Genomic DNA, 21,073 nt, shown 5'->3' with positions numbered 1-21,073 from the left:
ATGAAATGGATCATTATTAATTATACATTGTACACTAAATATTAAATAAAACATTATGTACAATATTCAGAGGTTTAGAGTTCAATGCTCAATTTGTATTAACTCTTATTGTTAACTGACAAGTCATTTTCTCTTTCTGTTTGTTCATGTAACCTATGATGTCATTCTTTTTTATATTTAAGATATGCATTTCTTCAATCTAGAAAGAAGAAACTGATAGGTACTTAACATACAATCTTTGAATGCTAAATTTATCTCTCTAAGCTTAAATCTCTGAATGGGTGGTATGTTGGGGTTATTCTTACTAACAGGCCAGAAATAAAATATATAGTGAAATTGGGTTTTCAATTTATCCTTTCTTTCATTGCCTTAATTTTGCTTTTCTGTAATTTACTTTTCTTGCGAGACTTCTTAATGCTTCATATGCATGTTACAGGTTTTTTCCCAAGTAATGTATTTTCCCTCAATTTTCTAACCTGTATTATTTTTTCATCATTATTCCTTGTGAAATATTTAGCACACTTTAAGCATTCAGTGAGTATGACTTAACAAGATCGTCCTAGTCAACAGCTGAGCAATATCTTTTTTACAAGCTATTAGTTACATATAAAAAATCCTATTTTCATTTTTGAGAGTAAGAGCTATTAATACTTGTCTCCAGCTCCCTACCTTTTAGTCCTGGGATTGGTTATAGTGCTGGAGAAACCTGGGTATAGTTGGGGTAAACCTAATGTGGCAGCATCATAATTCTGTGATTAGGATCTCTGTAGCCTTCACAGTACTGCCAGGTTAGGTTTGCCCCAACTATAGTTAAAAGTCAATGTCCCAAACCAATAGACCACATGGGACTGCAGACGCATCAATTCTAGACCAAGTTCAGTAATATAGAGCAAAAAACAAATCAAAACATTGTGTTTATAATGCATATTTCTTGTAGCAGGATTTTAGTAACCAATTACAGGAAATAATATAGCTGTAAGAAGTAGTTTACAATCATATGTTAAGTTTTATTAAGTTTAGTGGTCTTAAACGTTATAATAATGTACCAATGGAAGCATTTGTTACTGTGTTACTTTCAAGTAGGCAGCATTGTAATCAAGTACAGCAAAAGCTTTTGTGTTAATTTAGTGATATTTATTTTTCTGTTTTGCCATTAAAATGCGTCTCCCCCCCCCCCCCCAGATGCGGTTCAAGTGTCCATAAAAAAAGTGATGAGAAGCAGCAACTGTATAGTTGTCATCAAAATGTCAAACGTTTTTACAAAACTTCTGAAAGGTTAGGAAATGCTGAGTTACCTAATTCTGAAGTAGTATCAGGTTCTATGGCTTGAATATCGTTGATATAATGTCGACAAAATACATTTGCTCATCATATATCTACAAAAGTTTTCACATATTTCAAGTTATAAACAATATGATGACATTTTCATGTTAGTCACGTAAAATTTTCTGATGTGGTAGAAATGGAAAGAAAGTATATTATTTAACTCAAACTTTTAACTTTATCCCTCAGTTTTATCATGCTTTTAGCATATTATTGTTATTTTACACTTGTTATTATTTTTTTTTCTCATATTCTAATTTCATATGTATTTTTTAATCATTGAGAGATTTTCACACTGTAGAACCTATTATACATCTAGTGTTAAAGCTGTATTTTGTTAAATATGCATTTAATTTATTTAATAATGCATTTTCAAATGTAAAATGTTTTGTAATGTGATGCATAATATTTTGTAATTGTTTTATGTATATCAGTTTCTAAATGTAATTAAGCTGTACAATTAATTTGGTATACTACAAGTTCCTACATGGCTTTTAAATTGTTGTTAAGATCAAAATGAATATTGTTCAAATTTGACATGAACCAGGATTTTATGCAAGGAAGCACAATAAAAACGAATTAGTGCCAAGAATTGGCTTGTATCAGTTCTGTGTGAATGACATTTAATAAAAGGCGATTATTTTTTCTTTTTGTGTATCCCACTTAAAGAGCATTCTTCCATATATGCTGGAATCTTGGATTTTGTTGTAGGGAGTTTATATTCTGGTAGCATGTTAGATAAAATGTCAGTTAACAGTAGATGAGTTCTGTGCATCAAACACATAACGCATTTATACCCTTTCTTCCCCACGCTTAATGTAAGACATTTCAGCTGAGCAGTGGATGGACCTTAGTTTCCTAAACTAATTTCATGTCTATGACTTAGAATCTTTCATTCAAATTTTAAAAAGTAGTTTTCCCCAAACAAAAAACTTGGTTCATGATACAAATTTAATGCAAATAAGTCAATCATTACTTTTCATTTATATGTTACTTCAAAAAGTCTAGTGAGATTTGATGCATATTGTATGCTGAATAACTTGTTAAAAATGTTTTTGAAATGTTGAATATTTTACAAGTTTTAATCTTTTTATGTTAATGTGCTTTTCATGTGTTTATACTTTTAAAGCATTTTTAATTTTTATTAAAAATCACAAACATGTTTCAAGATTTGTTTTCCTTCCATGTTGAACTTGATTATTGTTTAATAACATCAAATACAAATATTTTCAGAAATATTGTGAGAAGTAGATTTACAAAATTGTTGATATGTAATTTCTAGTTGTAAAATGACTGGTCTGTGATATGTTGAAACAGGTTTGTTTCTGATGAAAAGTGAATATGAAACATGTACATAGAACATTTTTCTTAGTGTTTTAAGGTGAAGATGCTTGTTTATTTTATGTAATATTTTAAAGAAAAAAAGATTTTCTTACAACTGTTATAGTTGAAGATGCCCTTTTGTATATTGATTCTTCCTAAGCTAAAAAAATCATAATAAAATATTTAAACCAAATGACTTTTGATTGTATGTTTCTTTTCTTCTTTTAGTTAAAGGCATTGTAGTAAATGCTTACCTTTGTGCAGAGGCTGAATCGCTGAATGTGAGATAATGATGCAATGCCTTGCATTTGAGAGTTGGATCGAATGCTTATTAACCCAAAAAGTGAGCTGAAGCACCTACTTGTCTTACTTTCACTATGTTTACTTAAGAAATTGCCCTTTACAGGGCCGGATTTAGGGGAGGGCAGGTAGGGCTACTGCCCCGGGGCCTCCACAATAAAATTTTTACAAAATATCCGAACTTTCACAGGTCAGCAAATTAAGTTTTTTTCTCCCCTATGAATAATAATAATATTTAAAAAAAAAAACTAGCAGTAACTACAGGATGTATTTACTATTAAAGTGCTGATCGAAAATATGGGATATATATCAAAATATTCGGATATATATCAAAGTATCTGATATTTTCGAAAATATGATGATCTTTTCGAACCCTGATTAGGGGCTTCCACTCCTTCGTTGCCCCAGGGCTTCCACACTTCCAAATCCGGCCCTGAATAAATCACTGCCAGTCAGCAAATGAACATTTTCATAAATTCACATTTTTACGCATTTCTTGAGAAATAAATAACAGATTGCTCTGTAATTTTTTTCGCATAAAAGGTATACTCCAGCTGCCATTTTCCAACAAAAGTTAAGTCTACTATTTATTTAGGGGACAAGCAACAAATTGAGGGGGAAAAAGGTTTTTGATCATTTTTCATTGTAAATAGCAGGGAATAAGCTATAAATTTCAGAAATGAATTAAAACACTATCTAGAATTTATTTTTATACTTTCATGAAAGTATCTCTTACAGCCATGGAGTTATAAGCATTTCTTTCCAAAATGCAATTTTATAATTTTTTTTTTTTTTTTTTTTTTTTTTTTTGAGCAATCACAATTGCTTATTACTTTTATTTGACTGTTTTGATGTGCTATCATTTTATTTTCCCACCAGCAGCCTCACCGTCGACCGGATCCTCATGATGCTGCTCATATAGCGAAAACAGTCTCCAGGTTGCATCCATATACTACACACACACACATATATATATACATCTACACACACACACGCATACATAGACACCTACACACAACTACCCACACACTCATGCCTGCACACAGACACACATATCCCCCACACACACACACTTATGATTGCGAAAAACATAATTTGAATTCAAGATGTCAAAATTCAAATTAATTTTTTTTTTTTTTTGAAGGTTTTTGGCTCATATCACAAAGAGTTTTTCGTCAAATATTACTAAACTTTAAGAATATTTGACAGCATACTAGAAAAACATAATAAAATTTTAAGTTAAAATATTGAAAATTTAATGAAATATGAGCGTTTAAAGCGATTAATTTTTCACTGCACATGCGCAAAAGATAGCAATTAATAATCTTCATAATCAGAAGTCCAGATATATTCTACAACTTATGAAAAAATTCGATCTCGATATCTTTAAAATGTAAAAAGTTATCAGCAATTTAATAAGCTGCATTTTAATTAATTTTGGCTAGACGACGAATCGTGAGGCATTGTTCGCAAATAATCGGTTCTTCTTATGAATCTCTCTGCAGCGAATAAGACATTTCTATTCAGTAAGTTACCGCCAGGGTTAAGGCAGAAATACATGAAATACACTGCCGCTGGAATTGACTGAGCTGGCGTTGCATTTCATGTAAGACATTTCTAGTTCATTTTATGCAGCCAGTCTTTTACTGTTGTCTTTAGTTAAGTCTGACAATGAGAAATGATACCAGAATGTGTCAGTCTTTCAAAAGGGTTGGAAAATCTGGATTTTTTTTTTTAATGGTTGTTTAGGGAAAAATTTCAGAAAAATATCCTTGTATAGGTTTAGCCCCTCCAGCGAACTGTCATGTTTACATACTACACAGCCAAGATATGTCTATTTATTGAAGTACTGTCACATTAATATGAGAAAAATGTGATTAAAAAAAGGGGAAGACTATTTTCTGCACCTGGTGACTACTTTGAGACTATTTTTCTTATTACAGGCTACTACAGCAACCAATTTGAATATCGGAACTCATTGGCTACCCTGAGTACTCGTTAAACTTATTTTTAAAATACTGCAAAAAAACCACAAATTGGTACTTTTCACCATATGTAACCATCTTCTATCAAATCCTAAACATAATGTATGTTCTGCTTAAGGTCTTTAAAAAGCTTGTGACATTTTTAATTCAAATTTTAAAAAAATAATTTCTGCTAAAGACTTACAATGACACATAAATTGAAAAGCAAGTGTGAAATGTTATAAAATTTTGTCCCATTTATTTTCTACTACACTGAAACCAAATGGGAGGTAGGAACTCAAAAAAAATATTGCCTTCGGATTTTTGAACCACGCTAGTACACATGTTTTGGATTTTGCTTTAATTTTTCTTCAATGGATAAATAAATTAATATATTTATTAAATACTGTTAAGGCTTTCACGGCTGACGTCAATATGAGGAGATAACATTTCCGTGCTTATTGGCCGTGGTCTAATTGGAGTAGAAATTCCAGACGTTTCGGCTGCTTTGCTGCAGCCATCATCAGTGGTTTGAGTTTGGTGAGACGGATTCCTTGCTTTGGTGGCTCCGATATTTAAGCAAACTGCTGCTGCGCTACTGGTCCTGATTGGGAGGCGTTCTCAACGTCTGGAATTAGGCCGAAACATCTGGAATTTCTACTCCAATTAGACCACGGCCAATAAGCCCGGAAATGTTATCTCCTCATAATATATTCATGTTTACAATATTCATTTTTTTTTTTTTTTTTTGGAAAACTTCAAAAGAGCAATCTTTAAAATTCTGGTGCTTACTAAGTAAATTATTAAAGTAATTATTATTTTTTAATTTCTATTTTGTTAGTAGGATCCTGAATTTAAATATATTCTGTTAAACATATTTGTAGGGATATTTTTACTGGGAGAATGATTCAAAGCTTTTACAATGTTAACTAAAAATAAATTGTTTACCATACGAAGTCCTTTTTTTAACTATAAATGATCCTCTTCTACCCCCCCCCTTTTTTTTTGCTTAATATATCTTGGAAGTCCCGATTATCCTCCATTATGAATTATAAAATCATCATTCTATTTCAAAAACCTCAACATCCATCCCATTGATTCAGATCGAACTTGAAAAAAATCCTTTGGTCATATCAGGGCATTACAAATACAGTAAAACACAATGTCTCAAAAAGTAAATCGATATAGCAATTTTTACAAACAAATACAAAATTGACAATCAGTAGCAGCACCCAGCTAGACTGATCCTGGTAACACTCTAAATTTGAAATACGTTTTTTAAATTTTATAAGGAGGATACCATGGAACCTTCTGTTTTGGATCTTCAGCAAATGTTTCCTCTTGTGTATAAGTGTCTAAATAATTCTTTTTCTCTAACCATTTTAAATAGGCTTCTTCATTTCTTTTCTGTTGTATCAAGTTCTTTTCTCTTTCTTTTAATTGCATCCAAGCTTGTTTCTGCTTTTCCCTCTTTAGAAGTTCATATTTATGGTATTTCCTGTAACAATAAAAGGAGGGATACAAAGGAAATGCTTTTATGTATAAATATTAATCCTGCATAACTATAACAATAATAATTATTAAGAGTTGCTGTTGTCCCTGAGTGAATTTTGTCATTAACCACAAAGCTTACTTCAAATATTCTAAGACGGACAGAAACACATAGATAAGCTCCTTTCAAAAATCATATGTCATTGTTTTCTTTCTATTTTTTTATTTTACTTGTAGTTTTAGATTGCTTCAAATACATTAATTATTGAATTAAAAAGGTTTGTTTCAGAGAGTCTGCTGCTAGGCTTGATTTTAAGAACGTTAAAAGAGGATTGTGAAACCAACAAAAACGAAATTCTTCTCTCTAATTGCAAAACTTTTATAATTAATAGTGACAAAGCTTCAGTGAATGCCAACACAAATTAGTTGTTAGTAAATTAGCTAGATAGATGATGCATATTTATGGAGAGAATAAAGCAGCATTCATTGAACAGGTAGTTTTTCTTTCAGTTTTCTGACATTATATGAACCATTTATTTTGAAAGTGGCGTAAATCCATTTTTTGCTTTATGAGATATTTACGGGTTAGGGTTTCAATATTTATAAACAGGGCCGTTTTTATGGGAGGGCAGGCGGGGCTACTGCCCCGGGGCCTCCACAACAAAGGGGCCCCCACAATAATTTTTTACAAAATATCCCAACTTTCACTGGTCGAAAATATCGGACATACATATATATATATATCAAAATATTCGGCTATATATCAAAGTATCGGATATTTTCGAAAATATGATGATCTTTTCGAACCCTGATTAGGGGCCTCCACTCCTTCGTTGCCCCGGGGCCTTCACACTTCCAAATCCAGCCCTGTTTATAAATATTGGTAAGTATTATTTTTTGTATCTTGTGGCATTAGATAATTTAAGTTTATAACACAATAGAGCTTATAGTCCTGGCTTAAAAAACAAAGGTTTCATAATTACTGAAATGGGATTGAATCACAAATTAATGAATTATTGTAATTGTTAATTTAAGTGGATGATGTTTCAGTTATATTAGAATTTTTTATCAGCGAAAACAAAATACAGTCAACTCCCACTACAACAGGATTTAACTTGCGCGAAACGGCTGTAATGTGAGTTTTTCCATGAGTAAAGAGTTTTGGAGCTAATGCCAATTTCTCGATGCAACTCAAAAATTTTCGTTAAGGAATTGCTGGGTATTGTCTTTGATTCTGGCAACTAGATATTGGTTTCGTGAATTTACGTCATCCCTTTAGCATCACTTAAGCCCAGAAGCTCCCACACCGAACTAGTCGAATCATCACTTTGCTAGTCTATATTAGGGGTGCAACATCAATGTCGATGTTTTGGAAGCATCGATGTTTTACTCTCGATGTTTTTAACATTGATGTTTTACTCTCAATGTTTTGGTTTTGATGTTTTTCCGATGTTGATGTTTTTGCATTTTAATTGAAAATTATCATAAAATTTGCTCCAATTTTCTCCCTAGGTAATTAAGTTTACTTATGGAGTTGCCAAAAAAACAATCCTTTTTTTGCACCCATTTTATAAGATTAATTTTTCTGTGTAGAGGATGATTTTTGGGAAGAGATCACTACAAGATAGTAGAAGATTAACTAGAGAATGAGGAAGAGGACAAAGCTAATGGAAGAACCTGACACTGGTAGTCTGGTGCCAGAACTTGCAGTCTGTTTCAAGACTCCTGTTCTTAAACTAAAGGAAAATCGTACGGTGAAAATTATAACTTTAAAAATTCAGAGCTGGTAAAAGTTGCTTTAAAGTATTTGATAGTGATGGCAACTTCTATTTCATCGGAAAGAGATGTTTCTCTGACTGGTGGGATAGTCTGAGAAAAGAGAAATGTGCTTGTGAAGGGACAAAGTAAACAAACTTCTTTTTCTTCAAACTGTCAAACACCAATATTCGGGGTTATTTATCGATTTCCCCCAACAAGTCGTCCCTCTATTACTTACGATTTGTGTTTAATTATTAACTAACAGTACAACACATATTTCTTTCTCTTAAAAATAATTGTTAGAATTAATTTTGCATTTTTAAAATAATTAGCACAACTTTTTCTCATCATTCAACTAACGGTAAGTGTTGGTACATTTTTTCTAAGATTCTTTTTTGATGTAAATTTACTTTTAGTTTCATTCAGTTTGAAAATATTTCCTCATTACTATAGCTAGTTTTTATTAATCGGTGCTTGTCTTACTATCAATTTTTGTCCCACTATAATACCAAGATATTGCGAAATTATTCTTATTAAATTATATTTATTATTTCAGGTTCAGTATTTTCACTATATTTGTGGGGTACGCATTCTTTTGTATTGCTTAAATTAGTGTAGTATATTCAAAAATGTATGTTATACATTGATAAAAAGATCGATGTTTTAAAACATTGATGTTTGGAAACATTGATGTTTTTTGGTTCGATGTTTTAATACTATTGATGTTTTAATTTCTAACATCGATGTTTTGCCATTGATGTCACACTTCTAGTCTATACAAATAACCATTCTGTATTTTCCACTCTAAAAGTGCAAGTTCATTTAACATAGTAATATTCAAATGTGCTTAAGCTAGGGAAGGAAAGTTCCTTAAAACTAAATAAAAGAATTATTATATTTCTTTTACTACTGTAGAGTAAGTGTAATAGGGTTGCATTTCACTATTATTATCAATGTATACCGTACAAATAGTACTACACTCAGCCTTACTCTCCCATTGATCATTGGTTTTTGCATCATACAAGTATCTATTTTATATTGAATAACATAGGTTTTCTTAAAATGCAGTATAAATTCAGTCCTTTATGTGGAAAACATTGACAAATACTTAAGGAATGGATCAAAGCAGTTTGAAGGGCGTTTACAAGTGTCTAGAACAATTGTTTATGTTTATCAAAAAGTTGTGTATACGTACCCTATTCCACAACGCGAAATTTCGATTTACGCGAGGGGTCTTGGAACGCATCCCTCGCGTAAGTCGGGATTCGACTGTGCTATTTAAATTTATATAAATATTTGTTCATTTAATAAAAAGTAAAATAAAACAAAACAGTTTTGAATGTTATAGGAGAAAATATAACATAATAAATGTACTTATTATTTATGAAATGGTACTAACTATTTATAAAATAATGCACAATAGGGTGTCCAAAAAAAATGTAAGTTGATTTTTATAGTCGCACAGCCTCTTAAATATTTTTCCTTTTGTGTCAAAACGATTCTTAAAAAAAGTTTCATATTATTTGAACTACAGCAACCAGTGCCGACTTGCATCTGAAAGTGTGAACCAGCATTTGTGTGCTATGCCAAATTGAAAAAAAAAAAAAAAAAACTTTTTTCAGAAAATTGAAATTTCCTGTTGATAAAATGTAGTCAGCCCCACATGTACCACAAAAACATTCATTCAAATTAAAAAATATTTAGGTATCCGTCACTAGCCATAAAAAATTAGCGAATGCATTTTGAAATCAACATTTGCAATAATAAAATTATAACGTATTTAAAATGAAAATTTTAACTTAAACTTGAAAAAAAAATCCATATTTGTGAGTACTATGAGGGATACTTAATTATTGCATGAGAGTAGAAACTTCAATTTAATGCTAATCATCTACTTTATTGTTTATATTTTTTGGCTTGAAGATTTCTTAAAATCTGTTTTCTACTTTTAAAAAAATGTATAGAAAAAAAATCTATTTTTGAAGTAAATTATATTTTGGCTTAGTGTGGGATGCCTTAATATTTTTTTTTTTTTTTTTGGATAAACACTCTTCCGGTACATCAGTCTATTCCGATTTATCTTAGTATACACACAAGTGCTACGTTCACACTTTCAGACGCAAATTGGCACGGGTTGCCATTGTTCAAATAATATCATACTCTTCTTACAATTGTTTTAACATGAAAGAAAAAATATAAGAAAGTAAGCAACATGAAAATGTGATTTTTTTGGGGGGAGAGGGGAGGACACCCTAGTGTACAATTACTAATATCTAAGACCGATAGGTAAAAACAACTTACATTTTAGATATGATGTTAATCCCTTGAGGTCATTTTAAAAAAAAAAAGGTTTTCCTCCTGGTAAATCCAAAAAATTAAGGATAAAATGTAACTGGAAAATGTTATAAGTCATACACATACCCTAAGACTGTGCTTAGGACTAGAATGGCAAATTTTTACCGTCAGACTGAGTCTGACATAGGACTGCAAATGGTTAAACCATTGCATTTGCTTCACCATACAGCAACTGGATTAAAATTTTGCCTTATGCATTAATGATTTCAACCTAAGATGGGCCTGCATCACTTTCAAATTTAACATATTTACAATACTGCCCAAATATTAGGATAATGGATTTTTGTGGGGGGGGGGGGTCAAAATTATTTACAGATCAAAAATCATTATATAAGTTTCATCTATAAATACCATTTTTTTCATTTTTTGAAATATTGAACTTGTTGTACTTTCCAAATATAGGGTTGAGGCAAGTCGAACATCCGTCGGAGAAGTCGCAATTCAACCAGTTTCGTGCAGCCGATTCCAGAGTCGGTGAATTCGAAATTCGAAGACATTGGTTTCGTTTACGATATACCGCCGGCTGTGATATATCATGGGTTCAATTTTGAAAAAACCGGTTTTTATGATGTGGCTATGAAGCCGGTGTTCAGTGGTATATTGATATATCGTCCAGCACTCGTGGTGGCGCTTTATAACCTTCAACCCCTGCCTTGTAAATACCATCTGGCTCATAACCTTCACTTTGATGACAGTAGATGGTTGCACTGTATTCATGAGCCACAACAACATCAGTTTTACCCGTCTAAAATTCTTATTATTTAAATCCCTGTTACTGGACTCTTGTCTGTTAGTGGTGTCATTACCCTATTAAATGTAAATCGACTCTTTTTCTAGTTTGGTCATATGAGAAATAGTCTATCACAAACTCTTGCCATTAGTTGCTTGAACCAGGGTATGAAATTCCTCAAAAATTGGTGCAAGGATAACTGGGAAAGCTTACTATGCAATATAGTTCCAATGATAAACCTTAATAGCCAACATAAGAATTTTAAACAAACATGATCATTTCCAAAAATATCTCAATGGGGTTGCTGTGAAAGGCATACCCAATTCCCCCTGAACTGAATTTAAATAACTTGATAATTTGGGCTACTTTGGCCTGTTTTACTTGAAAACGATATTTCAAAGGCTGGTTTATACTTGGCTGCAGGAAAGAAAATCATCAATGCAAGCCAAATATAATTCTTACCAAGCAGCATAAGCCAGCTCTGCTTCTTCTTTTCGTAGTTCTGCACTCATCAGTGAATTTACATTTTGTTCTTGTTTTAAGCGACTTTCCTCAAATTTTCTTTTCATCAGTATTGCATCTTTGTTTTTCTTCCACATTTTAAAAACCTTCAAAAGAAAATTTAGAAATCAATGAAGATAATACTAAAAATTTGATATGCTTTACTAACTCAAAACTGCTCTGCTGTTAGTTTATTTTGAAATAAATGCCCGCACACAAAACATCAAAAAACAATTTTACACTAACTTTGCATGGTATAAAATAGGTTAGTAAAATTTTCAAATCTCTTTCATATGTGAGCAACAATGATTCTCATCAGTACACTTCACTTATGTGTCAAAATTATAGCCTTTCTTCTCCCATTAATCAATGAGTATTGGTTTGACCTCTGAAGATGAGACAGTGTTTGCAATATTCAAATAAGGAGCACAGAAATAGCATCTATTGTCAGTTTTAAATTAATACATGACTTGCTCAGAAGCCAATGAGGTAGAGCTTATTTTTTGATATCCCTGTTCTACATGATTTTTGGCCCACAAACAAAAATATTAGCTTCTAATAACATTTTTGATGCTGAACTCAAATATGCAGTTAGAATTTTTCTATCACCCACCAATTTTTTTTTTAATGGGCGTTTTTTTATTAGGTATATTACACAATTTGGCCAAAATTGCTTACATATTAGCAATATAAATTAATTTGTTAAAAAATCAAAAATACCTCTTTCTTTATATATTTAATAATGAAAAGTTTTCTTTTTTTTTTTTTTTTTTTTTTGTCAAGTCACCAGTCAGTCTAGACAGGGTGGCGCCACAACGCTTAAGCAGACGTTGTGATTATGTTTTTTGGATACTTTAGTTTGAATGCAGATCTTGCTCGAAGTGGATGCAAAATAAGTTCGTTTAGTTTTAATTGTAACCAAATATTTGTTTGTTAACATTTTTCACAAAAGTTAGTTCGAAAAAGCCGTGGACGTGCTCCCCAATTATCCAGATAACTTTTGTTATGTATGTGGTGAAGTTACGTTTAAAGCACAACGACGAAATTTTACTACGCTTTTTGAAAAGTATTACAAACTATATTTCGGATGTCAAATTGGTGATGAAGATAAAAAGTGGGCGGCTCATATTTGCTGTTGTACCTGTCTAAGATGACTCACCGAGTGGGAAAAAAGAAAACGTCATATGAAATTTGCAATACTGAAGGTGTGGCGGGAACCAGCGAATCATATCACAGATTGTTACTTCTGTTTAACGAACATCAAAAAGCGTAAGTCCTTTATTCCTGGAGAAAAGAATGTACAAAAAGTTCCACTTGTAAAATCGGATCAAATTTTATTACCACTGTTGCACATCAAGTTGGGGCTTTTTTAAAATTTTGTTAAGGCTATGGATAAAGAAGATCCTTCATTTGCTTTTTTAATGAAAAAGTTTCCTCAAATTAGTCATGCCAAAATTAAAGAAGGAATTTTTGTTGGTCCTCAAATTAGAAATTTAATCAAAGGTGCAAGCTTTGACAATGTGTTAACTCCAATTGAAAAAGAAGCATGGTCATCATTTCAAAGTGTGACCAGTCTTGCATAATATAGACAAACGTGCGAAAAGGCATTCTCAGAAAGTTTTTGGATATGCAGAATTTTTTTTCAAACTGCTAATGTTAATAATATCTTTTTTTAATCCCAGTTCATTACTGTTAAAACCTTTTTCCAAAAGCCTTCTATAGCGCATGTGTGAAAAAAATAATGGTTTTGGCAGTTTTCTTCAGTTGGTGAAAAATAAGCACAAACTATGTTATTGTTTTAAAAAAGTTAAATGATTTGGAGCATTTTTTTTTTTTTTTTGTCTCTTTCATATTTGAATATAAATACAATTCTTTATTCAAGGGTGGGTTAGGCAAAATAATTATTTGCAGAAAAATTTCCAGTTAGGATTTGTGTTCGCAGAAAGCTTTCTATTTTATCTAAGTCCGAGTGCGACAAAAAACTTTTTGGGAAATTATAAATCTGAAAATTACGAGGAAATAGTCAGTGTTCTCCTTCGCTCATTTAAAACGATGGGATGTAACATGTCCTTAAAAATTCCTTTTATGCATTCTCATCTCAACTTCTTTCCTGAAAACCTTGGTTCCGTCAGTGAACATTTTCACCAAGACATTTCAGTTCTAGAAAAAAAGGTACCAAGGAAAATGGAATGTGAGTATAGTGGCTGATTATTGCTGGTCATTTAAGAGAGATGTTCCAGAAGCCAAATATTCCAGAAAATTGTCATCCGCACCTATCTTTTAATCAAGGGAATTTATGATACAGGTAATAGCTTTATAAATAAATATGTGCATATCTGTAATGTAGGGCATGTGTGTCACAAAAAACTGTGGGTGATAGAAAAATTCTGATTGCAGATTCGAGATCGGCGTCGAGAATACTTCTAGGATCACATATTTTTGTTTGTGGGCCAAAAAAAAAATTGTACTTGTAGATCAGTGTATTTTGTGACTTTAATAAATTTTATTGGACAAAATAGTACTTCCTAGTTAGTTACTCGTATCAACAGATTTCCTCATAACTTTATTTCTTTCAGTTGAGCAGCCATTTTTTCCTTTTTAGCTACAACAGCTGCTCATAGATGAGGCGCCACATTTGCAGTGAGTCACTTGCAATGGGTGTCTTGGGATGGAGAAAGTCTAATGTAAGAAACAGTAGAAAGATCTCAGCAGTGAAAAGGTTAAATGCTTCTGAACACATTCTACAATAAAAGCATGGGCGGAATTATGGGGGCCAGAGGGGGGCAATGCACCCCTCCCCCAAATTTGAGAGGACTTTATGTAGTAACAACACATCTTCCAAAAAATAAAAAATATATAAATTATTATTTTTTCTTTTTGAATAGTTCAGAAGGGCATGGGTGGATTGATAGGGGGGAGGGGGGATAGGGGGCTATGCCCCCCAGTTTTGAGAGGACTTTATATAGTAACAACACATTTTCCAAAATCTTAAAACAAAAAAATCATGACTTTTTCTTTTTTGAATAGTTCAATGAAAATGAAGAGAAAAGCGAATGTTCTTTTCTGATGGGAGAAAAGAAAAGGGGGAAAAACGAACATTAAATACAAATAGTACAGCTGTCACTGGGGTGCTGAAAATGTGTCTAAATTCACCATTTTGGACTGAAAACCATTTGGGCAAGTATATGAATGAAAATATAGGCTAAACGAGCTATACATAATAGCTGCAACACTTATAATAATTGACACTTATTTTAACAAATTAGAACCTAAAGCAAAGGGGAAACCCCCCCCCCCCCCCATTCACGCTAACAGAACGATCTACTCGTTATGATTTGTGTCCACATTTCAAGTATATTTGTGCATAATATTTATATTCTTAGTATAGATTAATTGGTCTTTTGAGAAATTCTAAAAAACATAGTTTTTTTTCCTTCTCTCTCTCTCTCTTTTAAAGAGAGAGAAAATAAATACTACCGCAAATTGAATAAATTTCAGATATCTGAGTGTTCTGATTAAATGAATCTTTTTACTTGGAGAGTACAATTTTACTTACTTTAGAAATACTGTTTAAAAAGTAAGGTAAGTCATAATCATCTAAGTCTAAGTGAGTCAGTCGTCATTATTGAAATCTAAATAATTGAGTCATCAAAATTTTTGCAAAAAATTGCTGAAATTTTATAGAAGTCTATAAAAATATAAAAAAGATTGGAAAAATCGTAAAAATCCTTTAACTGTAAAAACTGACGAATTTTCGTAAAAATTACAAAAAAAATCAAGCAAAAATTTGCAGGTAAGAGTGAATTACAAACAGGGTCAAATTTGTCTATAAGTTAAACAAGCTATTGCTTAGGGCCCTTGCTTTAAAGTGGGTCCCTAACTCCCAAAAAAAAATTCATGATTCGTTTCTTAAAAAATGGAAATTGCTTGAAAAAATTAATTTCATTTTTAAGTGCTTGAAAACCTTGAATATTTGGAAACGTGTGGCTACAAACCTTAAATTTTAAAATTTCTAACTAATGGTAGAGGGGGAGGAGTGCCAAAATATGTAAAATTCAGCTCCTTGCCACATCCTGTACTAAAAATGTAAAAATCATGATTCTCACGTTTGTAACATATTATTTGAAATAAATTTTTGTGACTCACATGTTTCATCATATCTTGTTATTTATTCATTCCCGAATGCAGTATTTTGGAAATTCTTTTGTATTGATTGCTTTTATCTTACTGCTTCTGCATATTGTCTATCTGTTTAGCACAGAAAAAAATATACACTGCTTCTATTTCTTTTCATTTTCTGCCCCACTTGCAACTGAAGAAAACTTGTTGTCATGAGAAATCTATGGTTTTGTTTTTCTTTTAAATTTAAAATAGCTATTTCTCACAAAGTTAGAACAGGACTGTAAAAGTTTACAATCAAGTACTAAAATATCAGAGACTGGAAAGTACAAATGAAGTGCGTTAAATAATTTTATTTATTCTAGAGTCCTTGAAAATAATTAGATAAGTCTTTGAAAATTCTAAGCAAAGTGGGCCCCAATTACTCTACTGCATATTGTTAATCTGTTTAGCCAGAGAAAAAAATGATACACTACCTCTATTCCTTTTCGTTTTCTGCACTACTTATAATTAAAAAAAGGATGTTGTTAATGAGAAATCTATAGTTTATTTTTTCTTTCAAACTTAAAATGGCTGTTTCTTACAAAGTTAGAACAATACTGTACAACTGTATAATCTAGTTATCAATTTCTATGTCTGTCCAATTAACCTTTATAAGGTTTCAAAATGTAGAATTTTATATTCATTTTACAAAATTTCCTCCGGGGGAGAAACCCCCAGCCACCTAAAATTGGAGATATTCTATTTCCCACTTTAAAGGGAGCCCTGCGTCACTCTCGATACCAGCTCCCTCTCTTAAGTTAAATTCAAAAAGGGACAGCATGAAAACACACATTAATGAAAACGACACACAAAAAAGTAAACATGGACTTATACTTCACAGGAAACACACAAAAACATGGGAGTGGGGGCAATAAAAATGTTGCTAAAAAAAACCTGCCCCCCTAGGAACTCAGTCCTAAATCCGCCTATGAATAAAAGTCCATTAAAACACCAATTTTCTTTATTGAATTTATGGATTTTTCCATGTGCAAAATTTTAAGGGGCGGGGGAGACTCAGATATTTTCCCCATATAAACTGATTTCAGTACAGATTAGAGTTATTAAAAAATTAGACATTTTTAATAACTTATTCATTAACTGCTGGAGAAGAAATATTTTTACATTTTTGCAAAGAAAAAAGAACTAAACGCAAGAAAGTTCTAATTTCAAAGGGAGGGGCTTGAGCCCCTATTTGCCCCCTTTCCCATATTACTTTCTAAGCGACTCATCTTTAAAAAAGATATATACAAACTATTAAACATACTGCCTCAGATTCTTCTTTATCTTTCTGAGTAGTTGCATCTGAACAAGACTCTGGATCTGTTTTCTTCGGCATATTTTTTCTCTTTTGCACTCTTTTGGATTTTTCCCACTTCTTATAAGCAGAATCAGTATCAGGTTTTTCTTCTGTTTCCTAAGGAATATATATGTACATTATATATGTATTATCAGTAATGTTACTAGAAGCCTGTAGGGGGCGCGGAGAATGGTCTGCTTAGGATGACATCCTTTTGGGTGATGACATACAAAATGTACTAAACAGAGTATGCAAAATATATTTTCTTTCTTCTATAACTCCTTCCAATGGAAGCATTTTACCTTTCGAAACATAAAATTGTTAATTAGTTCTCGAAAAGATAATCATTAGAATTTAAAAAGAAATTGAAACAATGTTGGATTTTATATTGGAAAGAACAACCCCCGGTTGGCTTTTAATTTTTTGACTCCCACTACATCTCTTAGCAACGTGGTTTTTAACGAATTTTGGTTTTTACTAAACAAAATGAGCACCCAGATTTGTTGCATCAACTGGCTCTTGAAGTCATTGTCAATATCCAACAGGGAACAGTTATTATTTATTATATGGATTGAAGCAAATCAGATTTTAGAAGAACTGGAAGTGGTGTTTTCATGAGAATTGGAGATAGATCCTTTGAATATAGTTTAGAAATCCTGACTTTAGTTCTGTTTTTCACTCGGAGCTCATTGCCATAAATGAGGTCTTGGGCCTCACCTTGGACTCTAGTATTCATGATGTATGGATCCTGACTTATAGCAGTAGTTCCATTTAATACTTGAGAGGCTGGCCATGTATTTATGATCAACTAGGGCAAGATATTGTAGCCAAATTGGCTACATGGTCCCAGACAGGCTCGGTGTGTTTACAGTGGATTCCCTCTCATGTTGGTATCCATGCTGCTGACAGACTCCCCGTGGAAGGTAGTAGCCTCTCCACTCCCCTAACATCAGTTTTAAGAGTCTTGGAGGTTCATTCCATGTTTATTGACAAAGTAAAGTCAACTTGGAGGATTCCCCCTGAACACGATTGGTGTGCCACAGAGTATCCTGAATTGTCTTTGCAGATCACCCGCTCCAGACTTGCCCAAACTGCTTTAGCAATGCTAAGGTCTGGCCACATTAGAAGTCTGGTCTTTGACGGTTTCACAAGGGCCTAGTCTACATACCCTTGGGTGATTCCATGTCAAATCATCCAGCAAAAACGTGATTTGACACCCGAGGTTGTTAGATTTTGATGAAACTTCCTGATGCTGTTTTATACATGGATATAAGAATAACTGGAAATTTTTATCATAATATAACAATTACTTTTTGAATGACAGCATTTTAAAATTTTCCCAAAAATTTGTTTAGCAAAAATCACATGTCCAGCGCACAATCGTACATACATTTTCACTATAAAAGATTTATTTTTTAGATAGAGAGTTAATTTTTCTTGCATTTTGATCGATATTGTACTGTAAAGTCAAATTTATAATTAGATTTAAGATTTAAATCAGTTAAAATAACTAAAAAAATCATTAAACAGCAAAATTGAGTTCAATTTCAGACATTGACTTGTGCTCAGAAAGTGCTAAATAGTATTTTTAGCCCTTCAAAACTTCCAAAACGCAATATATTCTCTGAAACTAGATTAAAAATGGTACAAACTTATACAATAAAATTGGTGGGGTTTGGAATTTTATTCAAGTTAGAGATGATCAAAAGTGTACTTTTGAAATGCACAAAAATCAACCAAAGGTGTTCTCTACTAGATCAAAGAATAAACTAATACATAAAATCAGGCATTCGGCACCTTCAGGGCATGATAGTTAGATAAACTAAAGTGAAGAAAATATATTAATATTAATATATGAGCTTTGTTTTGATAATATTTAAGAACGACTGCTGAAGTTGAGAACTCTCAACTTTTGAGGTTGAGCTCTTCTATCACTCAAAAGATATGCAGGGAAATAGCCAGTTTTTAGGGTGAAGAGGATGCATTTATTAGCTCTTAGAGATGCCAGCTGCGTCTTCACAAGCTTTAATCATGTTATGTGTTAAAACTTACAATTATTTCACAGTGTTTTTTTTTTTTTTTTTTTTTGGAAGTCCAAGCTCAAATCACCACTCAAAATCTGAACGAGTGTTAAATTTATATTTTTATTTTAGTAATATACTTTAACTCGCTCATATGGAATTCTGAAATCAGAAACTCCTTTAATCTACGTTGGTTTCCTTTTTTTCTCTTTTGTTAAGCAAGTAATATCAGTTTAACGTCACAATTATCAGTCAATCGTTCTGCAGGTGCCAAGTTATAAATGCAATTATTTCACTTCGAATAATTTTCGCCTAAAACCACTGGTAATTTTTTGGGACCCTAAAAAATTCTGTTTATGAAAATGCCAGGCATTAAATTCGAAAATTATCTAAAACTACGTATCAGGTACTTGTATTTAAAGTCCAAAAAAGGAGAAAAAACAAAAAACAAAAAAAAACGTGTATTATTTTGCAAATTAAACTATTATGATAAAGTGTACAAAATTGTGTTAAACTAATTTTACTACATATTTTCTGACTTGTATTTCATTGTATATTTTTTAAAACTTAATTATAATAATACAGTAGAAAACATCATATGTAGAAGTCTATTTGTGAATGTAAACATTTTTAAGGCCTGAAATAGTTTCTGTGGTTTTCTGACAAAACATTTTAAGAACTCTTTTTCACCCGGAATTTTAATTTTCGATTTACAGTAGCAAATGAAAGATCACCTAAAACTGGCTGTCCGAAGGCCTCAGAAACTTATTTCAAGTCTTAAACTTACTTTGTTTTTCAACCTGTATCATGTTTTTAATTAAACTACTGTAATACTGTAACAATAAAAACTACTCAATGAATGTCATACGAGTCAGAAAATGCAAGAACAAATCAAAAAGACGAAATTTTGAAAACATGAACCTTCATAGTTTTATTAATGATACAATCCACAGCATATTTTCCTTTTCAGCTTTAAACATGAATACATAGTTACAAAATAATCACTAACTAAAATAATTTTATTTTCACTTTTGGTCTTTTTCTAATTTATCAGCACTTTAAAAATTAGATTTCTTACCGACGACGTTAACTTTTAAGTGATATTGTACGCTTGGCAAAAAATAAAGTTTCGGTAAACCGTCACAGATGAAATAAATTTTCCATTGAAGATTCAAGTGTATTAAAAAACAAAAACATAAATCTGACAACCAGTCACATTTTGTGTTGTAACTATAGAGTCCAAAAAAAAAATATATATAATAGAAGAAAACAAGGGTCAAGCAGACAGTAATAAAGATACAGCTTTAGTCTGGCTTTTCACGTGGACAATTGGCAAGCAACCAGTGAAGACAAAACCAAGTGACTGAGTCCAGTAGAGGGAGAAAATGTTCTTAGTTCATAAGATAAAATATGGTTCTGAAATTTGTGAGTTGGTTTTATGACAATAAATTTCTAAAATAAAAAAACAAAGTAGTTGGGACTAACAAAAACCGTTGTGAAAAAATTGTAAAAATTTAATTTATAACAAGATTAAAACTTGTGAAGATGAAGTTTTATCATCTCTAAGAGCTAATAAATGCATAGACTTTGCCCTAGAAACTGGTATTTATTTGTATACCTGATGAGTGATAGAAGAGTCCACCCTGCTGAAGTTGAGAGTTCTTAACTTCAGCAGTCGTTCAATAAATATTATCAAAAAAAAAAAAAGCTCATATATTAATATTAATATTTTTTCTGCACTTTAGTTTATCTAACTATCATGCCCTGAACGTGCTGAATGAATGATTTTATTTATTAGTGTATTCTTTTATCTAGTACAGAACACTTTTGGTTGATTTTTGTGCAATTT

General features: G+C 31.8%; 1 protein-coding gene across 1 annotated transcript in view; it reads right to left on the bottom strand.

Moving 5' to 3' along the window:
• Positions 1–5,324: 5,324 nt before the first annotated feature.
• LOC129219181 (microtubule-associated protein 9-like) overlaps positions 5,325–21,073 on the bottom strand; it is a 42,711-nt gene continuing 26,962 nt past the window's right edge. Inside the window, exons 5-7 of the mRNA XM_054853500.1 lie at positions 17,171–17,320; positions 11,707–11,852; positions 5,325–6,408 (exon numbers count right to left, since the gene is read on the bottom strand). Of these exons, the coding sequence (XP_054709475.1) occupies positions 6,189–6,408; positions 11,707–11,852; positions 17,171–17,320 (516 nt within the window). The 3' untranslated portion in view covers positions 5,325–6,188. The remainder of the gene's footprint in view (positions 6,409–11,706; positions 11,853–17,170; positions 17,321–21,073) is intronic.

The sequence above is a fragment of the Uloborus diversus genome, chromosome 3 (genome assembly GCF_026930045.1).
Source record: "Uloborus diversus isolate 005 chromosome 3, Udiv.v.3.1, whole genome shotgun sequence".
NCBI lineage: Eukaryota > Metazoa > Arthropoda > Arachnida > Araneae > Uloboridae > Uloborus > Uloborus diversus.
Note: the sequence above shows the minus strand (reverse complement) of the source record. Positions and strands in the feature narration are given on the sequence as shown.